General features: G+C 46.0%; 1 protein-coding gene across 2 annotated transcripts in view; it reads left to right on the forward strand.

Annotated features, from left to right (window-relative positions):
• The first annotated feature begins 308 nt into the window (after positions 1-308).
• The window catches only part of LOC132911162 (elongation of very long chain fatty acids protein 6-like), a 153,862-nt gene continuing 134,815 nt past the window's right edge, over positions 309-19,355 (forward strand). For both annotated transcript variants that reach the window (XM_060967574.1, XM_060967575.1), the window contains exon 1: positions 309-312. In XM_060967574.1, the coding sequence (XP_060823557.1) occupies positions 311-312 (2 nt within the window). In that variant the 5' untranslated portion in view covers positions 309-310. The remainder of the gene's footprint in view (positions 313-19,355) is intronic.

The raw sequence follows: 19,355 nt of genomic DNA on the forward strand, positions 1-19,355 counted from the left end.
TACATACTTTATCAATCGTGTACGGTCCCAACCATTCCACATCAAGTTTGTGTCTTTTATGATCGTTGTGTACTAATACGGAGTCTCCTTCTTTGAAGACTGATTGCGGCTTTATGATTTTTATTATTTATTATTTTGATAATTTCAATCAATTTACAACGTGATTATGTCATCAGGCATCAAGAAGTTTACATATTGGATCATCGAATTGTATTTTTTTTTTTTTTTTTTTTTTTAAGCATCCTACAAATACTATACTGAAGCCTACATTATATAGTACGCCTTTCCGACTCTTGTATATATAAAAAAAATATCGATTCGGAGTGCAACTTTAAATACATACACATGTTTCATCAAATATTTCATTTCAACTTTAATCTATCTCTGTAATGCATTAATATGAATGTGAATATTGTACAAAGCCATGAATACACCTTTTATTAACATATATTTGTCCATTTTAAATTCTACTTAAGTAAAACAAACTTGTATTGAAACTTTGTGTTATTCAATAATAAGGGCATTGTAATTTTTACTGTAATAATAATGTGAAATCAGTTATCCACAATTCATGTTCCAGTCTACAGATATTGTTTCAATAGTAGAAGAAACATCACTTACTGAGCTTAATACTTGGTACATATTATAGTTATAATCTCTAGGCATTATAAGATCCTTGTCTCAAATTTCTACTCTAATTCCTTTATATTAAATATTATTATTATTAATCATTTTTGGTTTAAACATATTATTTATACATTTACTTGCGAATAAAATTACATGTGGCAGTATAGTACTTAACTCATTAATAGAATGTATCTTCTTTGAGAATATATGATCATTATCTTATGATAATCTATCAACTAAAATTTTGTTATTTCTATGTTGACATTGAAATTGTACAAATAATATGTTACCAACTTATAATTGTTCCCAAAATAACTAATTAACAATGATTTAAACTATACAGTTTGTCTTAGAATGATGGATAATATAAAAATTCAAATTTATTAACAATACCTGACAACTTTAGTTGATTTTATGCTAAATAATATTAAATATTTTGATATAAAACACAAATTTCTGTTGTATGATTGCATCAACTAATAATATTCTAGAATATACAACGCTTAAAGATTTGAGTGAAAATAAAATTCAAAAACAATGTCCTTGTAATGTTAACTTATCTGTAAATACTAAAAGAACAAATATCCATCAATATCCATAATGTAAAATTATTTGTTTGTTAAATGCTTCTAGAGTATGGAACTTTATGTATACTCTTTTTATACCGCATCAATGTAATGTACTTAATGTATCAATAGTTCTAGAAATTTTCCGAGAAATATACGCAATATTGAAAATATAATAATCGTTATTCAACGGATTTTATATGTTCATAGTAACAAAAATATCTTTTTTTTCTAGTATTACATTTTAAATAATTCGTGTTTGACTTTTCGATAAAATTGGTTGTTTTGGCTGGGCACTCACCACCATTGATAAAGCATATCGTTGTCCGTCGGATCGTAAAAGTACTGTGGGTAGTCTTCCTGTTGTGGCGTTAATTCGTATGTCTGGTTTATTTGTTCCTCTGTTTCTTCCTTGTGTCTCGAGATTGTGGTGGTCTCGGAAATTGACTAGGTGTTTGATAATTTTTACATTGATTGGAGAAATGTCCGATTCGGTTATTCTTTAAACATTTCATTTGAGTCCTTTGGGCGAGTGGCATTCGTTCGGCTTGCTGGAAGTTCCTTGGTCTTGGTTGTCGATTTCGATCTTCCCTGAAGTATCGCTCGATCTCGGAGGCTCTCTTTTCGGCTTCGGCGATGTTGTACGGTGGATAACCGAGTAATATCCGTCCTATTTCGGGTTTTAGCCCTCGGATGAAGTCTGTTACGGAGTCTCTTAAGATTCTGTCGTTCATTGTACGCCTACTGATTTCGTCATAGTACTCGTTCGTTACACTACACTGTAGTTTATTAAGCACTCTGCGGAACCTGATAATGTAGCTCTGAACACTTTCGTCGTGTCCCTGTATCGTTTCGCGTAGCTGATCTTGTTGTTCCCTAATGGAGGCTTGGGTCGCTACGTTTCGTCTTAGGGCATCGTACCGGTGTCCGTATTCGCGGATTGGTACATTGCAAATGGCCATTGCGGCTTTACCAGTAATTTTACCGGACTTGATCATCTTGAGCGATACTGTCGGTTCATAACACAATGCTCGCACTTCGCGCACTTCACGTCTGAACTCTTTCACTCCGATATCGTCTTCGCCGTTTAGCTGTGGTAAACATGCGACTGCGTCTTTGGCCCGTAACCGCGGAGAGGCGAATTGTGGTGAACGATCTTCGTAGGAGAGGTAGTTATCTGCTTCTGACTGAATTGGAGCGGACGGTGGTGGAGTTCTGTCTCTCGCGGTAGTAACTTCGTCCACGGTAATCAGAGAGCTTGGCTCCGTACTAACGTTGTGTCCTGTCATAACATTCGAGATTTTGTTGTCTAGCACTTCAATCTCTGCCGCAAGCTTCTTCTTTTCATTGTCCGCTTCTTGTATAATAGACACCAGACGTTCCATAATAAGTGCTCTTTGTTTTACTATCGCGTTGAATGTGGCACGAATCGAATTATACGTATCTCCGATTGCGGAAACGGTCTCGGTTTCGTCTTTTCGCGATGTAGACATGATTCTAATTAAGTTTACTGAGTCCGAACTATTTATTTGAGCTCGAAACGCTCGAAACGCTCGAAACGCTTGAGAAACTTGATTTTCTCGTACGGTAATGTACAATCGAATCCAGATTTCTAGCTTACCGTAGTAGCTATAGCCGTTGAGGAGTCTCTGGGGTTATTCCTCTCTGGTTGGTTCTAGATTCCGAATCTTATTCGTAGGCTTGCTCTGCGCTGACCGTAGTCCTCTCGTCTAGTTTCACCGTAGTGGAACGTTGAAAGTTGCTGCAGGGCTTCGTAGTAGCAAAGATTCGCAGTGGTCCGCTGATCCTTCAATCTTCAATGATGCGCGTACGCCGAAATCGTAATTTCGTTTTCACTGAAGCGAATGGATCCTGGCAGTGGATCGCCAAAATGTCACGTAATTTTTAAGTAATTACACGACTGTTGATTTTTTAGTATAGTCTTTATTCTTTAGACTCAGAGTTTTATTACAAAGGTCAATATTGTGACTGAATTGGAATTAGAAATAGAACCGGATTGAAATTAGAAATAGAACTGTCTAAACGGACTCGTACCATCAAAGAAGAAAGCTCGGTGTGGGTGTTCCCTTTGGAACTCAGAACGCGGATTCGTTGTCCACACTTTTTGGTGGAAAAGTGAGGGTAACGATCCGCGATGCCCATTGGTAAATGAATTAGATAGTAAAGACAAGGAGAGCTAGATATGGCTCGTGGGCATCCTTGTTCGTGGAAAAACTCTTATCTTGCCAGACACCCGCTTTCTCCGTATTAGGTAAGAGTCGAGTGCAACAAACATAAACCGAAAATATTTACGTGAAGGAAACTGAAACTGAACAGATTCGGTTTATGTTTGTCTTCCTAGGCCTGTTGCGAGTTAATAGAACAATAGATAGGTCTTGGCGTCCGGACTACGTGGAATTTTACAAGGACCGTCACATCTGGCGTACCACATGGCAAAAGGAAAGTTGGTACGTGACACAGACGTGGGTGGACAAGCGGGCCCCGCTGTGTCGTTAGCTTGTGACCGTGGCCGGATGGGGGTGGACCACCAGGCCCCCATTCATGTTATCACGACTGGTGAGGAGGAAGAAGGAGACATTGAAATGAAAGAGGCTCCGATAGCCGATATTGAACATATAGAGTTCAAGGCATAATAGTTCGACGGTGAGGCGAGCGACCGAGCTGCTTGTTGCCCTTGAGAGTGGAGGAGAACAAGAACTACCAAGATCCCACTGGTGGTCAAGACTGTGCAACATGTCTGCTAATAGGCGCTACTTCCTTTTGTTGATGCTCGAAAGCTTTATTGGTAAGTCTATTTTTGACACATTTATGGATAATCATTTGAAAAATTATTTCATATATGATCAGGTTGAAGTACACAGGCTCAAAAAAATATTCGCACACCTATAGACACGTTTAAGAATATATGTGTGTTACTGTACTTATATGTACTATACGAAACATTTTGGATTTTTAATTAGTATTGGCTATAAATGGCAAACTCGCTTATCATGATTATATTTGTAAAATTTGAAACAAATCTAGGATATATATGTATGGCAATTAAATGATATTTTTTAACATTTTACACATTTAAAAAATTAAAGAAAATTTTCAAATCAGAGTATCTCATATACTTCGTGCTTTTTAATTGGTATTTTAAACTTATGTAATGGTAATCTTATTATACTTATATAACTCTATATACGATTTACATTTATATATTAAAACTTAATTGAATCATATTTTAATTGTTATCATGCTAAAACACATTATAATATAAATCGATTTTAATGTTTCTCAGGTTTGATTACCTTGGTCTTCACAGTTCTACTGACGCCCTATAAGTCTCTCGGCCAGAGTTTGCAGATGTGCGCAGACGGAGTTGCCATTTTGACAGGACTTGCTGGTATTGTTGATGCGTTGATGACGCCGCCCAACAAATTTTCCGAATCATGCTTGATCCTCTGGCAGTATATTGTTATACACTTCTAGAATGTTATACCACTATACTTGGTTAATAGCTTAAAAGTATCTCTTCCTTCTGTAGAACTGTATTCAAGAGTTGCAAGATTATTCTCTTCGTATTTTCCATTAAAGATTTAAGTATTCCTTGAGTAAAACTATAATTCGAGCTTAACAGTGTTAAAAGCCATTTTGAAAAGTCCACATATTAAAAAGAACCAAAAACAGAAAGGGGTTATATTCGTACTATTTATACTTAACGACGAATATAACACAATAGCGATATTGGTTTCGTTACTACAGGATATCCTACGTAAAATCGGTTATTGAAACATTGCTCACTTAAGGAATGTTTTAGATTCCACTTCCGTATTATACAGATTTACACTTGGTAGCGTGCAGTGCAATATCGTTTTCAGAACATCGCCTTCTTGCAAACATTTTTTGTGTTTTTTGGTAGTACTCGATGGATAAAGACGAAATATAACGATTTTATGTTTAGGAATCCATTGGTTCAAAAGCATGCATTGGTTGTGTATTTTTGAAGTCTAACATAACTTGCATAAAGTTTAGTTACTAGTTAGTAGTTACTAAAGTTTAGTTTAACGTGAGAAAGATTTAGGCGGTACACTGTTTTGTTTATTTAATTACATACAGTGTTTAACGTATCGTAATATTGCTTTAAGACGGTTATATTAGTAACGTTTATATAGGCAAAGTTCAATGTACACTATCGAAAGTATTTTTAATAATATCTCGGAAACTACCTTCAAGATTTCCACTTTAGTGATTTCGATGATTTCTGAATATGTTATAGAAATTAACTTTTTGTATAACTTTTGTCTATATATATAATTGCCGTTTGGCCATAGTTTCCCCAATATGCGCAAAAAGTTGTCGAGACCGCTTCAGTGAATTCTGCCTATAATTGTGCGTCTGTGACAACGTACGCGTCGGAATTAGTTGCCGGCAGCCTTATAGCGACAGGTACAATGATTCAAATGAAATCTAACTCTTATCTTTTGTTTATAGTATATTTCTACACACACAATTACACGCGCGCGCGCGCGCACACACACACACACAAAAGTAACTTATACATACCAATCGTTTAAGAGAAATAATTAAAAATAAAGAATATCTAACGAAATACTAAAGAATTATACCGGAGGCATAACTTTTACTTTGTAACAAAGTAATAAAATGCCTCAAATTTTAGTGATATAAAATTTTGCATTTTTCTGATGTTTCTTGAAACATATGTAATAAATCAGTCGTTTTGGTATTCATAGATTTTCTATATTATACTCTAACATACTTGAATACATTTTTCTATATAATTGCACACTTACTCAAAATATAGAGCTTAAAAGACAAAATTATGCTGGTGACCCAACATCTTTGTAATCGACTTTATATATGTCATCGTCACATAAAATTAAGAGGAAAGGGAGACATTCAATGGATACTTCAGTTCATACAGAAACAATTAGATGAAAAATCCCGCATTTATGCCCCTGACATGAACGGGACGATATTTTTTTCTCACTTTTTAATTATATTATCAGTTAATTTGATTTTTGTCAATGAACACTTACGCATCCTTTCGCATGCAAATCTTCCCTTATTTCTGTTTCTTTTAATATTAGTTTTCTTCAAGCTCTTACTTCGACAGTTACTTCATTCTTCTAATTGACTATAATATTTTAGGAAATTATTTGAAGAGTCTGCTGATTGAAACTGATTTCTGAGCAAGTCAAGACTTCATAAATTCTTCGCCATGCTGCTGTCACGTAATTTCTGAATAATTACACAACTGTTGATTTTTAGAATAGTCTTTATTTTTTAGACTTAGAGTTTTATTACAAAGGTAAATATTGTAACTGAATTGGAATCAAAAATGGAACTATTTGAACGGTCTCGTACCATCAAAGAAGAAAGCTCGGTGTGGGTGTTCCCTTTGGAACTCAGAACGCGGATTCGTTGTCCACACTTTTTGGTGGAAAAGTGAGGGTAACGATCCGCGATGCCCATTGGTAAATGAATTAGGTAGTAAAGACAAGGAGAGCTAGATATGGCTCGTGGGCATCCTTGTTCGTGGAAAAACTCTTATCTTGCCAGACACCCGCTTTCTCCGTATTAGGTAAGAGCGTGCAACAAACATAAGGACCATCTGTAAACCGAAAATGTTTACGTGAAGAAAACTGAAACTGAACAGATTCGGTTTATGTCGTCTTCTTAGGCCTGCTGCGAGTTAATGGAACAATAGATAGGTCTTGGGGTCCGGACTACGGGGAATCTCGCAAGGACCGTCACATCTGGCGTACCACATGGCAAAAGGAAAGTTGATTCGTGACACTGCCACGGTAAGTCCGTTTCTTTTATCCACTCTTAATTGTAGGATGCGCTATTCCATTTAAAAAAGGTGATGAATTCCATTTATTCATTACCTTTCCTAATTATTATTTACAAATTTCAAATACAAAAGACAAATTTCATGCTTGTTTAATTTTATATATAAATACTTCAGTATTTATTGTTACGTCTGCCGACTCTCTACCTGAGCCGGACCTCACCTCGCGGACATTATGGACTGCAGCCCACTACAGCAGCAATACCGACCAAAGCCACAGGCACACTGACGCACCGACGGCAGGAGAGAGACGCTACTTTTGCGAACGCCACCTTACTGCAGCGGACGTCGCGGCGCGCTACTTTTGAAAAAAAGGAAAAAAGGTACAAGCGTAAACGGCTAGCTTAAGCTGCCTTTACGCAAATTTCTTTTTTTTTTGCATGTTTGAAAAGCAATACGCCGCTGGACTTTGTTTTTTTTTTTAATTGTATGCTTCAAAAACAATACGACGCTAGTCTCGTAAAAATTTTTCTTGCAAGCTCCAAAGAGCTACGCCGCTTAAGTTAAGCACACTAGATATAACTATCAGTGTCCGGTGCGATAGGCAATACGCCGCAGCCGGACTCTGAGAAAGTCTAGCCGAAAAAAGGTACACGCCGCTGGACTTAATAAAAAAGTCCAGGTCGAAAAACGAATACGCCACTGGACTTTGAAAACAAAGTCTAGGCGAAGAAACGGATACGCCGCTGGACTTAGGAAAAGTCCTGGCAAAAAAGAAAATGAGCGAGCAAGCCCTAAAACAGAGCAAAATGCCAACGCAGGGGCAAACCCCGCCAACAACGAAAGCAAGGGTGGTGCTACACCCCCTGAAAACGACCAAGATACAGCAGAGCACAGAGGGCCGCTCTCCGCAAACACCGGAGAAGCATAGCCCGGAGGAAAGCAAAGACGCAGGAGAGGAAGAAACGCGACCGGTGCCAGAACTCAGGGCACAAGCCGGCGGTATAGAAAAGAAAGTACTAGCCTTCTGCCTGGACCCGGCTAAGAAAATAAACAAGGAACAAACCTCAACCATCATGAGGTTTTTCAGAGATATGAGAGGAATAGTCGAAGAACTATTGCTCCATAACAGTTACTTAACAGGCAAACTGGAAAACAACTCCGGAGAGGAGAAAGGAAAGGATTCGGCCATACTGAAGGCCGTCAATAAGACGCTCCAGGCCAGCAAGCGACTAGAGGTAGCGGTGGCCAAGAAGGACCAAGCCGGAGACAAACACCCCTCGTACGCAGAAAAGGTTAGGATGACCTGCAACAAAGTAGAGGCGAGGGCGGTAAAACCACCGAAGAACGTGGTTATTATCCGCCCAGAAACCGTAGACGGGGGTATACGCACCAGGGAAGAAACGTGCGACGCACTGTTCACCGTGGTGAACCCCCGCAAAAAAAAGGATTACAAGTCGCGACTATAAGAAAGATAGGCGGCAATGGGCTGGTCGTAGAAACGACGAAGCCAGAAAACCTGAAGGCGTTCACTGAGAACGCACAACTAAAGGAAGCCGGCCTAAAAGCCAGCACACCTACAAGGAGAAATCCAAGGATAATTATTTACGACGTCCCGAGGGATAACTCGGAGAAGGAGATCCTGGCCTGCCTTAGAAGACAGAACCAGGAAAGGCTAGGCGAAGAGGACTTAGCGGCCATAAAATTCTGCTTCAGAACAGGCCGCAAAGACCAGAACGAGACGAACTGGGTAATAGAGGTACCCCCCCCCCCCCCAGGTAAGAGACAAGCTCCATAAGGAAAGCTTTACATCTCTTGGAACTCCTGTAAAGGTAAGGACTACGTAGCAGTCAGCAGATGTTACAAGTGCAAAGGGTACGGTCACGTGGCAAAATACTGCCGCGTCAACTATGACATTTGCGCCCACTGCGCCGACCGTGGCCACAGCACCAAGGAATGCCCCAGCAAAAGTAGCCCCCCCCCCCAGCTGTGTTAATTGCAAAAAGGCTGGGAAAAAGGGAGACCACGCGGCCTCCAACCTAAACTGTCCAGCATACAAAAGAGCTCTGGAGTTATATGTAACAAAAACATCATATGAATAAGATGCCAAACGAATCCGAAAACGGACTTGGGAGACATTGGGGATAAGGATCCTGCAACATAACATGCAGAGGTCGAAAATTGTCCCCCATGAAATTAAAGCGCAATTAAAGGCCGACGGGAACGTTATCCTGCTAATGCAGGAGCCCTACAGCCTCGAGGGAAAAATACCTGGGCTCGGCGTAGAGTTCGCGATCGCCTCTCGGGGCTCAAAGCAAGACCCGCCGATGGCCGCGCCGGGAATCAGCAGCAGAAACATGACGGCGCTCGAGATTGCCGGCTTGTGCACAACCCACTGCGTGTGTGTGCAAATAAGCGACGGAGCAACGGAGATCTACGTCGTCAGCCAGTACGTCCCGCCGACGGAAAACATCGAGGTCGGCATTCAACAATTGGAGGAAGTACTGAAGCACACCAGAGGCAAGAGAATCATAATCGGCATGGACGCAAACGCCAAATCGCCGTTATGGAATAGCAGGAGCACCGACGACAGAGGTGAAGCCTTAGAGGCCGTCATTGCACAATACGGCCTCCACGTCCTAAACAGACCAGGACAGGCCCACACCTTTGAAACCACCAGAGGGCGATCCAACATCGATATAACCCTGGCGAGCCCAGAGCTCATACCGCTCGTGGAAGAATGGACAGTACACGAGGACGGAACCTCCAGCGATCATAGAATCCTGGAGACGCGCCTAACTCCTGAGAAGGAAAGCCTCCAGCCGCATCAGCCGGTCAGGAGGTATAACACAAGAACCGCCGATTGGGAGGAGTTCCAAAAAATCCTCCTGGAGGAGAAAACACTCCTCCAAGAATTCACCCCACAGCAAGCAGAAGACGTCGAAGAGATGGCGGAGCGCCTACAGGCAACCCTGAGAAGAGCCTGCGACGCAACCATCCAGAAGAAGAAATGGCACAACAAATCCGTGATATGGTGGACGCCGAAACTCACCAAGGCAAAACGACGCGCCTACCTGGCGAGAAGAAGGTATCAAGCGACCAGAGACCCAGAAGCAAGGGAACTGGAAAAAGCGCGATACCGGGAAACCGTCAAGTCCTACAAAAAAACAGTGACCGAAGCGAAAAATCGGGGCTGGCAAGAATATGTTACCAAAGAAGGCAACAAGGAGCCCTGAGGCATCGTATATAAGACAGTAACAGGAAGAATCAGGAGGGAAGAAACAGTATCCACCCTGCGGACGCCACACGGAGAAACCTCCACCTGGCGATCAACCGCGGAAGCGCTGCTGACAGCCCTCCTACCCGAAGATCAGGAAAACACGGACACGGTAGAGCAAGCCGAGATCAGAAGGGAAATGGACACCCTCCCAAACGTTGAAAACACCGCAGAGTTCAGCATTGAGGAGCTCACAGGAGCGGTCAAAAAACTGAAGAGAGGGAAATGCCCGGGACCCGACCTGATCGAGGTGGAAGTCATCCAACATGCCTGGGGGGTGCTCCACCAGGAAATCCTAAGGACAATGAACGCCTGCCTCGCCTGGGGGATCTTCCTAAAGATCTGGAAAACCGGGAATCTCATCACCATCCCGAAAGGACAAGACCGCGACAGAAGTAGCCCAAAGAATAACAGGCCAATCTGCCTACTCTCAATGGTAGGCAAACTGCTGGAAAGACTGATGGCTACCAAAATGACGAATCTGTTCATTCATCATGAACTGGCATCAAATCGACAGTACGGCTTCCGCCCTGGAAAATCGACGACAGACGCGATAATCCGATTAAGGGAGAAAGCTGAACAAATGAGTGATAAAAAGTACGTCCTTGCAATCGCGCTCGACATATCAGGCGCCTTCGACAACGTCTGGTGGCCAAACGTCAGGCACGAACTAAAGAGGAGAAGTTGCCCCGATAACTTATACAGGCTAACGCGAAGCTACTTCACCGACAGAACCGTGCAGATAGTCAGCAAGAACGAGGTGATTACCAAGCCAGTCACCAAAGGATGCCCGCAGGGATCGGTACTGGGACCAAGCTTCTGGAACCTAGTATTCGACGACCTGTTGGAAGGACTATCTAGATATAATATAGAATGCGAGCCGATAGCATACGCGGACGACATTATCATTCTAGTCGCAGGAAACGCAAGGACGGAACTTCAGAAAGCCGGACAAGATGCAGTCACACACGTGTCCAACTGGTGCTCAAGGAAGAAACTAGCATTGTCGGCGGAAAAGACCGAAATGCTGCTGCTGAAGGGAAAACTGGACGTCGAAAGGCCTCCAATCATCACAATAAAAGAGAGGAGCATCCGCATGCGACAATCCATAAAATACCTAGGAGTGAACCTAGAGAGTGGCCTCAAAATTAACAAACACGTTGAGGAAATAACAGAAAAAGCCAGAAACCTGCTCAGCAGCCTCGCGAGAGTGGCCAAGGCGAAATGGGGCCTCGGGCAAACAGCCATGCGTACCCTGTACAAAGGGCTGTTCGAACCGATAGTCACTTACGCGGCGGCCAGCTGGAGCGACCTGCTGAGAAGCAATTCAAGGAACAAATTAATACGGACACAGAGGATGGCGCTGCTGCAGGTAATGAAAGCCTACAGAACGACATCCACCGAAGCACTACAAATAATAGCAGGAGTCATGCCCATCGATCTCCTGATCGAGGTTAGGGCAAGACAATACAGAATCAAAAGAGGCTACACCGAAGGAAGCAACCCAAAGAAATCGCTCGGGAAGCCATTCAGACGTGGAAGACACGCTGGGAAACCACTCCGAAAGGCAGAACGACCTACGACTATTGCAACAACCCTGAAGCAAGAACAGGCTGCTCGCCCGGAGCATATCCTTATCCCTCTCCCTCAGTTTCCATCTGCGAGGAGGAGGTGGCCCCGGGCGGCCCGGTGCTCTTCCCATGGAATTGCTTCTTCTATTCCTAGCGGGTCGGATGTCCATCAGCACGTAGAGATGGTCGGATAGAGTTTCCATCTCTACTGCCACCCGCCAGTTCTGGATTCTGGGATGGAGCCTCTGCGTTGCCCATGTAAGGTCAATGGCCGATGCTCCTCTCCATCCCACATAGGTGAACTCCGAGCCTCGATTAACTAGGACTACACCAAGACCTGCGGCCCAGTTAGTCAGCTCTCTGCCCCTCGCGGTGGTTCTTCTATTTCCCCATAGCGTGGAGTGGGCGTTGAAGTCCTCCAGCACGAGAACCTGACGAGGGAGGCACCTTCGTATGTATTCCCCCATCTCGTCTAGGAAATCCTCGAACGCCCTTAGGCCGCAATTGGGGGAGATGTACACACCCACCACCACGAGGTCCATCCATTCGACCGCTACAAAGCCGTTACCTCTCTCTACGACGAGTCCCGAGATTCCCAAGGCACACGGCCAGGTGATGGCGACCAATCCACTCACATCCCCTATCCATTGGGAAGATGCGGGAATATTGTATGGTTCAGCCACCACCGCCACGTCAGTCCCCCTCTCCCTGATGGACTGGTAGAGCAGGTCCTGAGCCCTTCTGGCTCTGCCTTAATTGCACTGGAGGACCCGGAATTTATTCCGCAACCTCCATGGCCTCCCCCGAGCCATTTACTCTTACAGTGCTGCTTTCCCCCTTCGATGTTGGGTTACTTGTGATCGTCGTTTGTGCCATAGCCTCGGTAAATACACCAACCGAAGCTATGGCCCCCGCTCTGGCCGTCACTAATCTCCGCACGGCCTTCTTATTGATTGTTCTTCCTACCGGGGGTTTGCACGCCGTGCTTCCCATCCTATGTTTGGATAGGGCCCCCCGTGCCTCGCAGATGGGACACCTTGGCGATGTGACCATGCAGTCCCTGACTCTGTGCCCCTCTTCACCACACCGGAAACACAAGTGTGACCTTTCTTCTGGGGAGACACAGACCGCCGCAACGTGCCCTACTTCCAAACACCGGAAGCATTGCAACGGCCTCTTCGGGAGCGAGATCACCTTCGCCCTGGTCCATCCCAGCACTACCTTACCCGCTTGAGCTAACTTGCGGGCTCCGGCTGCTGAGCACATTACGAAGGCCACTCCCATGCTGGTTCTTGATGTACCGGCATCACACACCTTGATGTCCCCGGGCTGACAGTCCGCCGCCCTGGCTAGCTCTTCCAAAAGCTCCTCCTTTTCCAGGGATATGTCGATCCCCACTATTTTGAGCTCGGCCATCGTTGTCGGGGCCGAAACTCTAACAGTTGCAGGATCTAGTATCCCTGACAGATGAGAGGCCAGTTGGGTGGCCTTGTCCATGTTGGCGTCATCGGGGATGTTAATCACCATCGCTCCGGTGACCGCCTTCCTCATCTGGACGCTTTGGAGCCCACACCTCTGAAGGGCCTTATTCCTTCTGGCTTTGGCCAGGACTTCTTCGTATGACCTGGACGACCCATTCTTAAGAGTGAGGGTCACCGCTGACGACGTTTGGGCCGGCGGGAGCGCAGGCCATGCTGCCGCCGTCCTTCTTACCCCTGTTTTCGCTACCTGCGCGTAGTTTGTAGGGGCTTTTCCAGTTCCCTGCATTCTACTCTTCCTCTTCTTTTTCCCCTTACTGAGCAGAGTAGGAGGCGGCAACCCGGCCGATTCTACTGCCGATCTTGCCCCGGTTGTCGGAGGCGGAATGAGAGGGGGTGCCCCATAACCTGCTTCTTGTCTGGTTAGCTCCCTTGCCTTCCTCCGGGCTCTGCGGAAGACTACCGTTTGCCATTGCTCCTCCTCCGTTCTTCCCACTCCCTGCGGTTTCAGTTGGGGGGGGGGGGATGTTGTGGGGGTTGCGGGTGGGCCACACGGGGGGTGACCTGTTGGCCCACCGTCGCGCCCCCCCCCACCTCTTTTGTCTGCCCGCACTTCTCTGATCTCATTCCTTAAGGCCAGAAGGGAGGAGCCGAGGCCGTTAACCTGCTTCTCCAGCGCCTCCATTCTGGACCTCATGTCATCTTTTGCTTTTCCCTTGACCTGGTTGGCCTGTTCCTCCATTACGGGCGGCACCGCTGTCCCGGCCGCTCCCTTCTGGATCCTGTTCAGTTTCTTCTCCAGCTCCTTATTTTTCACTTCCGTCTCCAATGTCTCTCTCCTCTTTCTTTCTTCCAGAAAGTCCGGCATTGGAGACGAGGTCGTCTGATGGGACCACGCCGCGACTGTATATTCAGCCGCGTCACTAAGGGTCCTGATGTACGTTCCCTTGAGATTGGAGGACGTAACCGCTACCCTAAGGACCTCGGCCTGATGGCGCAGCACCTCAGCGTTGATGTCCCTCGGCGAGGACCCTGAATGATGGCTTTCAGCCGGTCCGACACCTCGGGAGTTACGCTGGTTATTTTCCTCTTCTTTCCTCTAGAGGTAACCGAGGCCATTAACTCCTCGTCCTCCGATCGGGTTCCCAACAGCGACTCTTTCCTCGTTCTGGAGTGCTCTCTAGAGCTGTCTCTAGATCGCCCTCCTTCTCTGGATTTTCCCTTCTCCCCCGCCCTCCTGGGGATTCTGAAAACCTCGCTATCGTCAACTGTAGCCGGAGAAGAGGGGACCGCGAGCCGGGACGATGACGACGCTTCCCTCCCCCCCGACTGCTGCTCCTACTTCTATCCTTGGTTCCTTCCTTCTCCATCCTTCTTTCCTTACTTCGCTCTCTGCTTTTTGTCGAAGTATTATTGTTCTCATCTATCCCCAGGGGGGCTCCTTCTGCTTGAACCACCTTCATTTCAGTGTCCTCTTCCTTACCAGTCATATTGACACGTAAGGGGGCCTACACCGAGAACATCTGCGGTGACTTTAACGCTGAGCGAGGGATCAATGATATCTTATGCGGATATTATAACAACGGCCAGGCAGAACATCCTTCTTGCTGAGATCGGCGTTGAGTCCATGAAGAGGGCCACGACGGGCGCAGTCATATTAAAGGTTCCTGGAGACATGAACAGGGAGAAGGCGCCACTGCCTGCGACGCGTTAACGCAGGGAGGGCATAAGCCTATGGGGGCTGGCAAACCCACGTTCCCGCAGCCAGGAAGGACCGTCGGAACGAGCGTTCCGCTTACGTGAGTCCTCTATGTACTTCGCAGGGAAGATCGCCGGGAGTATGCGTGCGCTTAAGTGCGGCCATACTCTCTCTACGCGGTCTTGGGTAGTAGCGCACCCACGATCCTGATGCGAATGATGGTACAGCCAGGATAATTCTCTGGGTACGAAAGTGCCACAGGTCCCCGCTTGCGTGAAGTCCCATCTTGGTCTGTTGAATGCCCGGTTAACAGGTCGCCGGGCCAGCAGTGACGTGGCCGTACATTCACACGGTGGTTCCACCAGCGACATAAGTTGGTACCATGGGCAGAACGAGTAATAGCCCGGAGGGAGTAGCGACCACTCTGCTTGTCCGAAAATTGGGTATGGACTCGTGGTGGCGGTGGTTTATAGCCGAGTTGCTGGCTAGGCGGCCGGTCTCCCGGATGCGAGGTATCCCCACTCGTACTCTGGAAACGGTTGCGCCGGCGGGTGAGCAGTGTACCAACTGCTCCGGAACCGTCATGGGAGACGGTAGGGCCTAAGGAAAGATGGCCCCGTTTTACCTTAGACGAGCGAAGGTCCCTGCCAGGCCTAGCTATTAAAGGAAGCAAGTGTACTGGGTACCTTGTGCGTCTGTTGGGCGTGAACCCGACCCCGTATGATCCTAGAGGACCTGGGCCCTGTTTGATGTTCGTATCCAGGTAAGGATACCCGTAAAAAGAGAATATAGACTGTATGCCTGCGACGCGTCTGGCTAAGTTACTAGACCCGACCACAGTAAAAGTTGCGGCTCCAGCGAGGATAGCTGAACTAACAGTAATCTGGATAGACATCTCGGTCAAGAAGGAGGAGCTGCGGCAAGCACTGGCCTTCACGGCAGGATGTGACGGCGCGGAGGTGCAAGTCGGAGAGATTGGCGCCTTCAGAGGCGGCCTCGGGTCAGTTTCGATGCCCGGTCGCCGGAGCCCGAAAATTAGCCGAGGCAGGAAAAGTTGCCATCGGCTGGTCCGGCGCGAGGGTAGATAACCATCCCGAAGAGGCCCTTGCAGTGTTTTAAGAGTTTGGAGTTGGGACATGTACGAGCAACTTGCGTGTCCACGGTGGATCGAAGGCACCTGCGCTACAAGTGCGGCGGTAGTGGACATTGTGCCAGAGGCTGTCCTGCCTCTGCACCCGAGTAGCCCCTGTGCGAGTCGCTCGGGGCACCCGCCGACTACAGGATGGGCGGAGAGACATGCGCACCACCCCACGAAAGTCAAGAGGAGACGACCCATTCGCGAGCCAGCTGCTGCAAGGAGCCAGGAAGCACCGCCAAAGCAGCAGTAGATTGCCGGGAGGAGGCCATGGAGTTGGTGCAATAATTCAAGCGCCTCTTCCAAAGTAACCTCGCAAGATATAGACGGACTCAAGACCTGCTCTTCCAGACCATCCAGGAGAGCGAGGTCGCCCTTGCGGTGGTGGCTCAGCCGTATCGCGTCCCCGCCGCCCCCAACTGGGTCGGGGAGCTAGATGGATTAACAGCCATAACATGGATGTCAGCGCTGAGTGCCCCCGGCGTCCTGCTTGACCGTGTCATCGGCAATATCGCGGTGGAGTGGACTGGAATGGTGGTGATGGGCGTTTATGTTTCCCCTAACAGCGGCTTGGCCGCGTTTCTTGGACTGGGTTGGCGAATGCGTCAGAAGATGGCTTCCCCGCCAAGTACTCGTCCTCGGGGACTTCAACGCCCACTCCTAACATCCGGGAAACGTTAGAACAGACACTCGTAGGAAGGATGCTGTCCGATTGGGCTGCAGGTCTCGGGCTCCTACTGGCGAACAGAGGTTCGGTGAGCATATGCGCGGCGTGAAGAGGATTCTCTGTGGTCGACATCACGTGGGCTATCTTCGATGTGTATCGCAGAATCTGTAACTGGAGAGTGGCCGAGGAGATCGAGACTCTATTCGACCACCTCCACATACTGATGGAGGTGGCCCCTGATACTATGTCCACAAGACAGGCTTGCAGCACCCGAGGGGCGAACCGTTTCCGCTTTCCACCAAGGCGGTGTCTCAAAGATAGGGACAAGGATCTACTCCAGGCGGCAGTCACCTTTTCTGTCTGGAGCTGGGACGCACGAACTGCGCGGGGAAGCGCCGAAGAGGAGGCGGAAAGCCTCCGAGAAGACATGAGAGCGACGTGTGACGCCTCGATTCCGCGCTTCGTTCCTGGTGGTAGACACAACCGATGTGTATTCTGGTAAACGCCCGAGATCGCGGAAACCCGAACAAGCTGCATTTGGGCCTGCAGAAGATTTCAAAGGGCACGTCCCTAGGCGAATACGCGACGAGGAAGAGATCTCCCGCTGCTACGAAGCATACAGAGAGACAAGACGTATTTTTCTTAGGTAAGATAGAGTTAGTTGAATCGGACGAATCCGATCCGTGGGGGTGCCCTTATCAAATAGTGACGAAGAAGTTGCGACCTTCGTCGCAAACGTGGATCCGGCGTTGCTTGCAATGTCATCGGGACTTTGTTCCCACGGCAAGACAACAATGCGAGACAGTCACGGCCATTCTCCTCCTCCAGTGGAACGACGATGGAGTGGAGCGAAGAGTTACAAGTCACCCAGGAGAAGCTCTTTAAAACAACAAAGAGGTAGGCATCCCGCGGTGTAGCACCGAGTTCGGATGGAATCCCAGGCCGGGTTTGGGCGGAGTCAATTAACACCTTGGCTCCCCGTCTACGCCACCCGTTCACCAGATGCCTGAGGGAAGGTGTCTACTCTCGGACATGGCGGACCGCGAGATTAGTCCTGTTACGGAAAGATGGTCGTCCGTTTGACTCGCCGTCCGCTTATAGGCCGTCCCTTCTGGACGGCTTTCACCGATGGCTTTCACCGAGGCCGCTCGACTGTAGACGCAATGAAACGAGTGAGGTCCATGGCGAAGGCCATGGTTTCCCGAGAAGGGATGGCGCTGGCAGTTTTCCTAGACGTCACGAACGCCTTGATACCATGTGTCCATAAGGATTTCCCCACGTATAAAAAAGAAAGTCGTTAACTGAGAGTTGAGTTGTAAGGAGTTTGTAAGTTGTGAATCGAGAGTTGAGTCGAGTGAAAGTTGCCGAGTTGTTACATATCATAAACTGTTATTTGTGAATAGATCCATCTATCAATAAATTTATTATATAGGATAGAATTAATTGGAAATCCTAATTTCTAATATTTCTGAATAAATAATCCTCTAATAATAATAGGTTTATTTCGTAAAAGCTACTTAAGATATCATTTAACGTTGCACAGAACAGTGGTATTATCTTCTATAATTTAGAAATTCATCTACATAGCATATAACTGAATTCACTTGTTCATTTGTGCGAACACTTTCGTCTTCAGTTTCCATGAGAATTATAATTATCTGTAACTACATAATTTTTCTTGCGTTTGCACGAGTCACAGCACTTTTTATAATAATGTTTTACAACCGCACATATAGAGAATTTTATTAGCAAAGAAATTTGGTATACGATATCTACGGTGTATGATACTTTTGTATCGATAGCTTTTATCGACTTTTATATATCGATAGCTTATGGGAATTACTCAAAGTAATGAACAACGTGAGAAGCCGGCCGTGTTTAGAAACAGAACTCTTGAAAGTTGTCCTTCCAAATATCTATTTGGCAAGTAATTCCCACAAGCTGTCGATATCGAATCGCTCTTTACGTAGACGTCGTTCTAATTCTAACGGTATTTTTAATTTCCTACCAAGCTCAGCGTTAAAATCATAATTCCATTCACAAGCCACGCAATTGCATAAAATACGTTTCTCTTCTTGTAGGATGACTTGTCATGGTATACATTCGCTTACGAAAGTTGTGGACTTACTTGTTCGTAGAAAATTAGAAGTTACTGCAAAGTACTTCATAAGACAAATCTTTATTTCACAGGTTAATAGCAACTGAAAGACGAAATTTATTACTTGTTCACCTGGTTTCGTGTCTTTAACTGCGCGTACAGCTATCACGCCATTTTTATGTATCGAATACACTGTATTCGCACAACAAAAATGATGAACCAAACTAAGCAAGGAATGCAGGTTCTATACTCCAGTTCTACTGTCTGTATTAACCGATATATACTCTTAGGAAATATATAATTAGTAGCTATTACATGAAAACTTATTCAATGCGTGACTTTTTACATATTGTTGCATGTATTTTACAAAATCATATATTAAACGCACTAGAAAGGCATGTACATCGAAGATGTAGAAT

Source organism: Bombus pascuorum, chromosome 10 (genome assembly GCF_905332965.1).
Source record: "Bombus pascuorum chromosome 10, iyBomPasc1.1, whole genome shotgun sequence".
NCBI lineage: Eukaryota > Metazoa > Arthropoda > Insecta > Hymenoptera > Apidae > Bombus > Bombus pascuorum.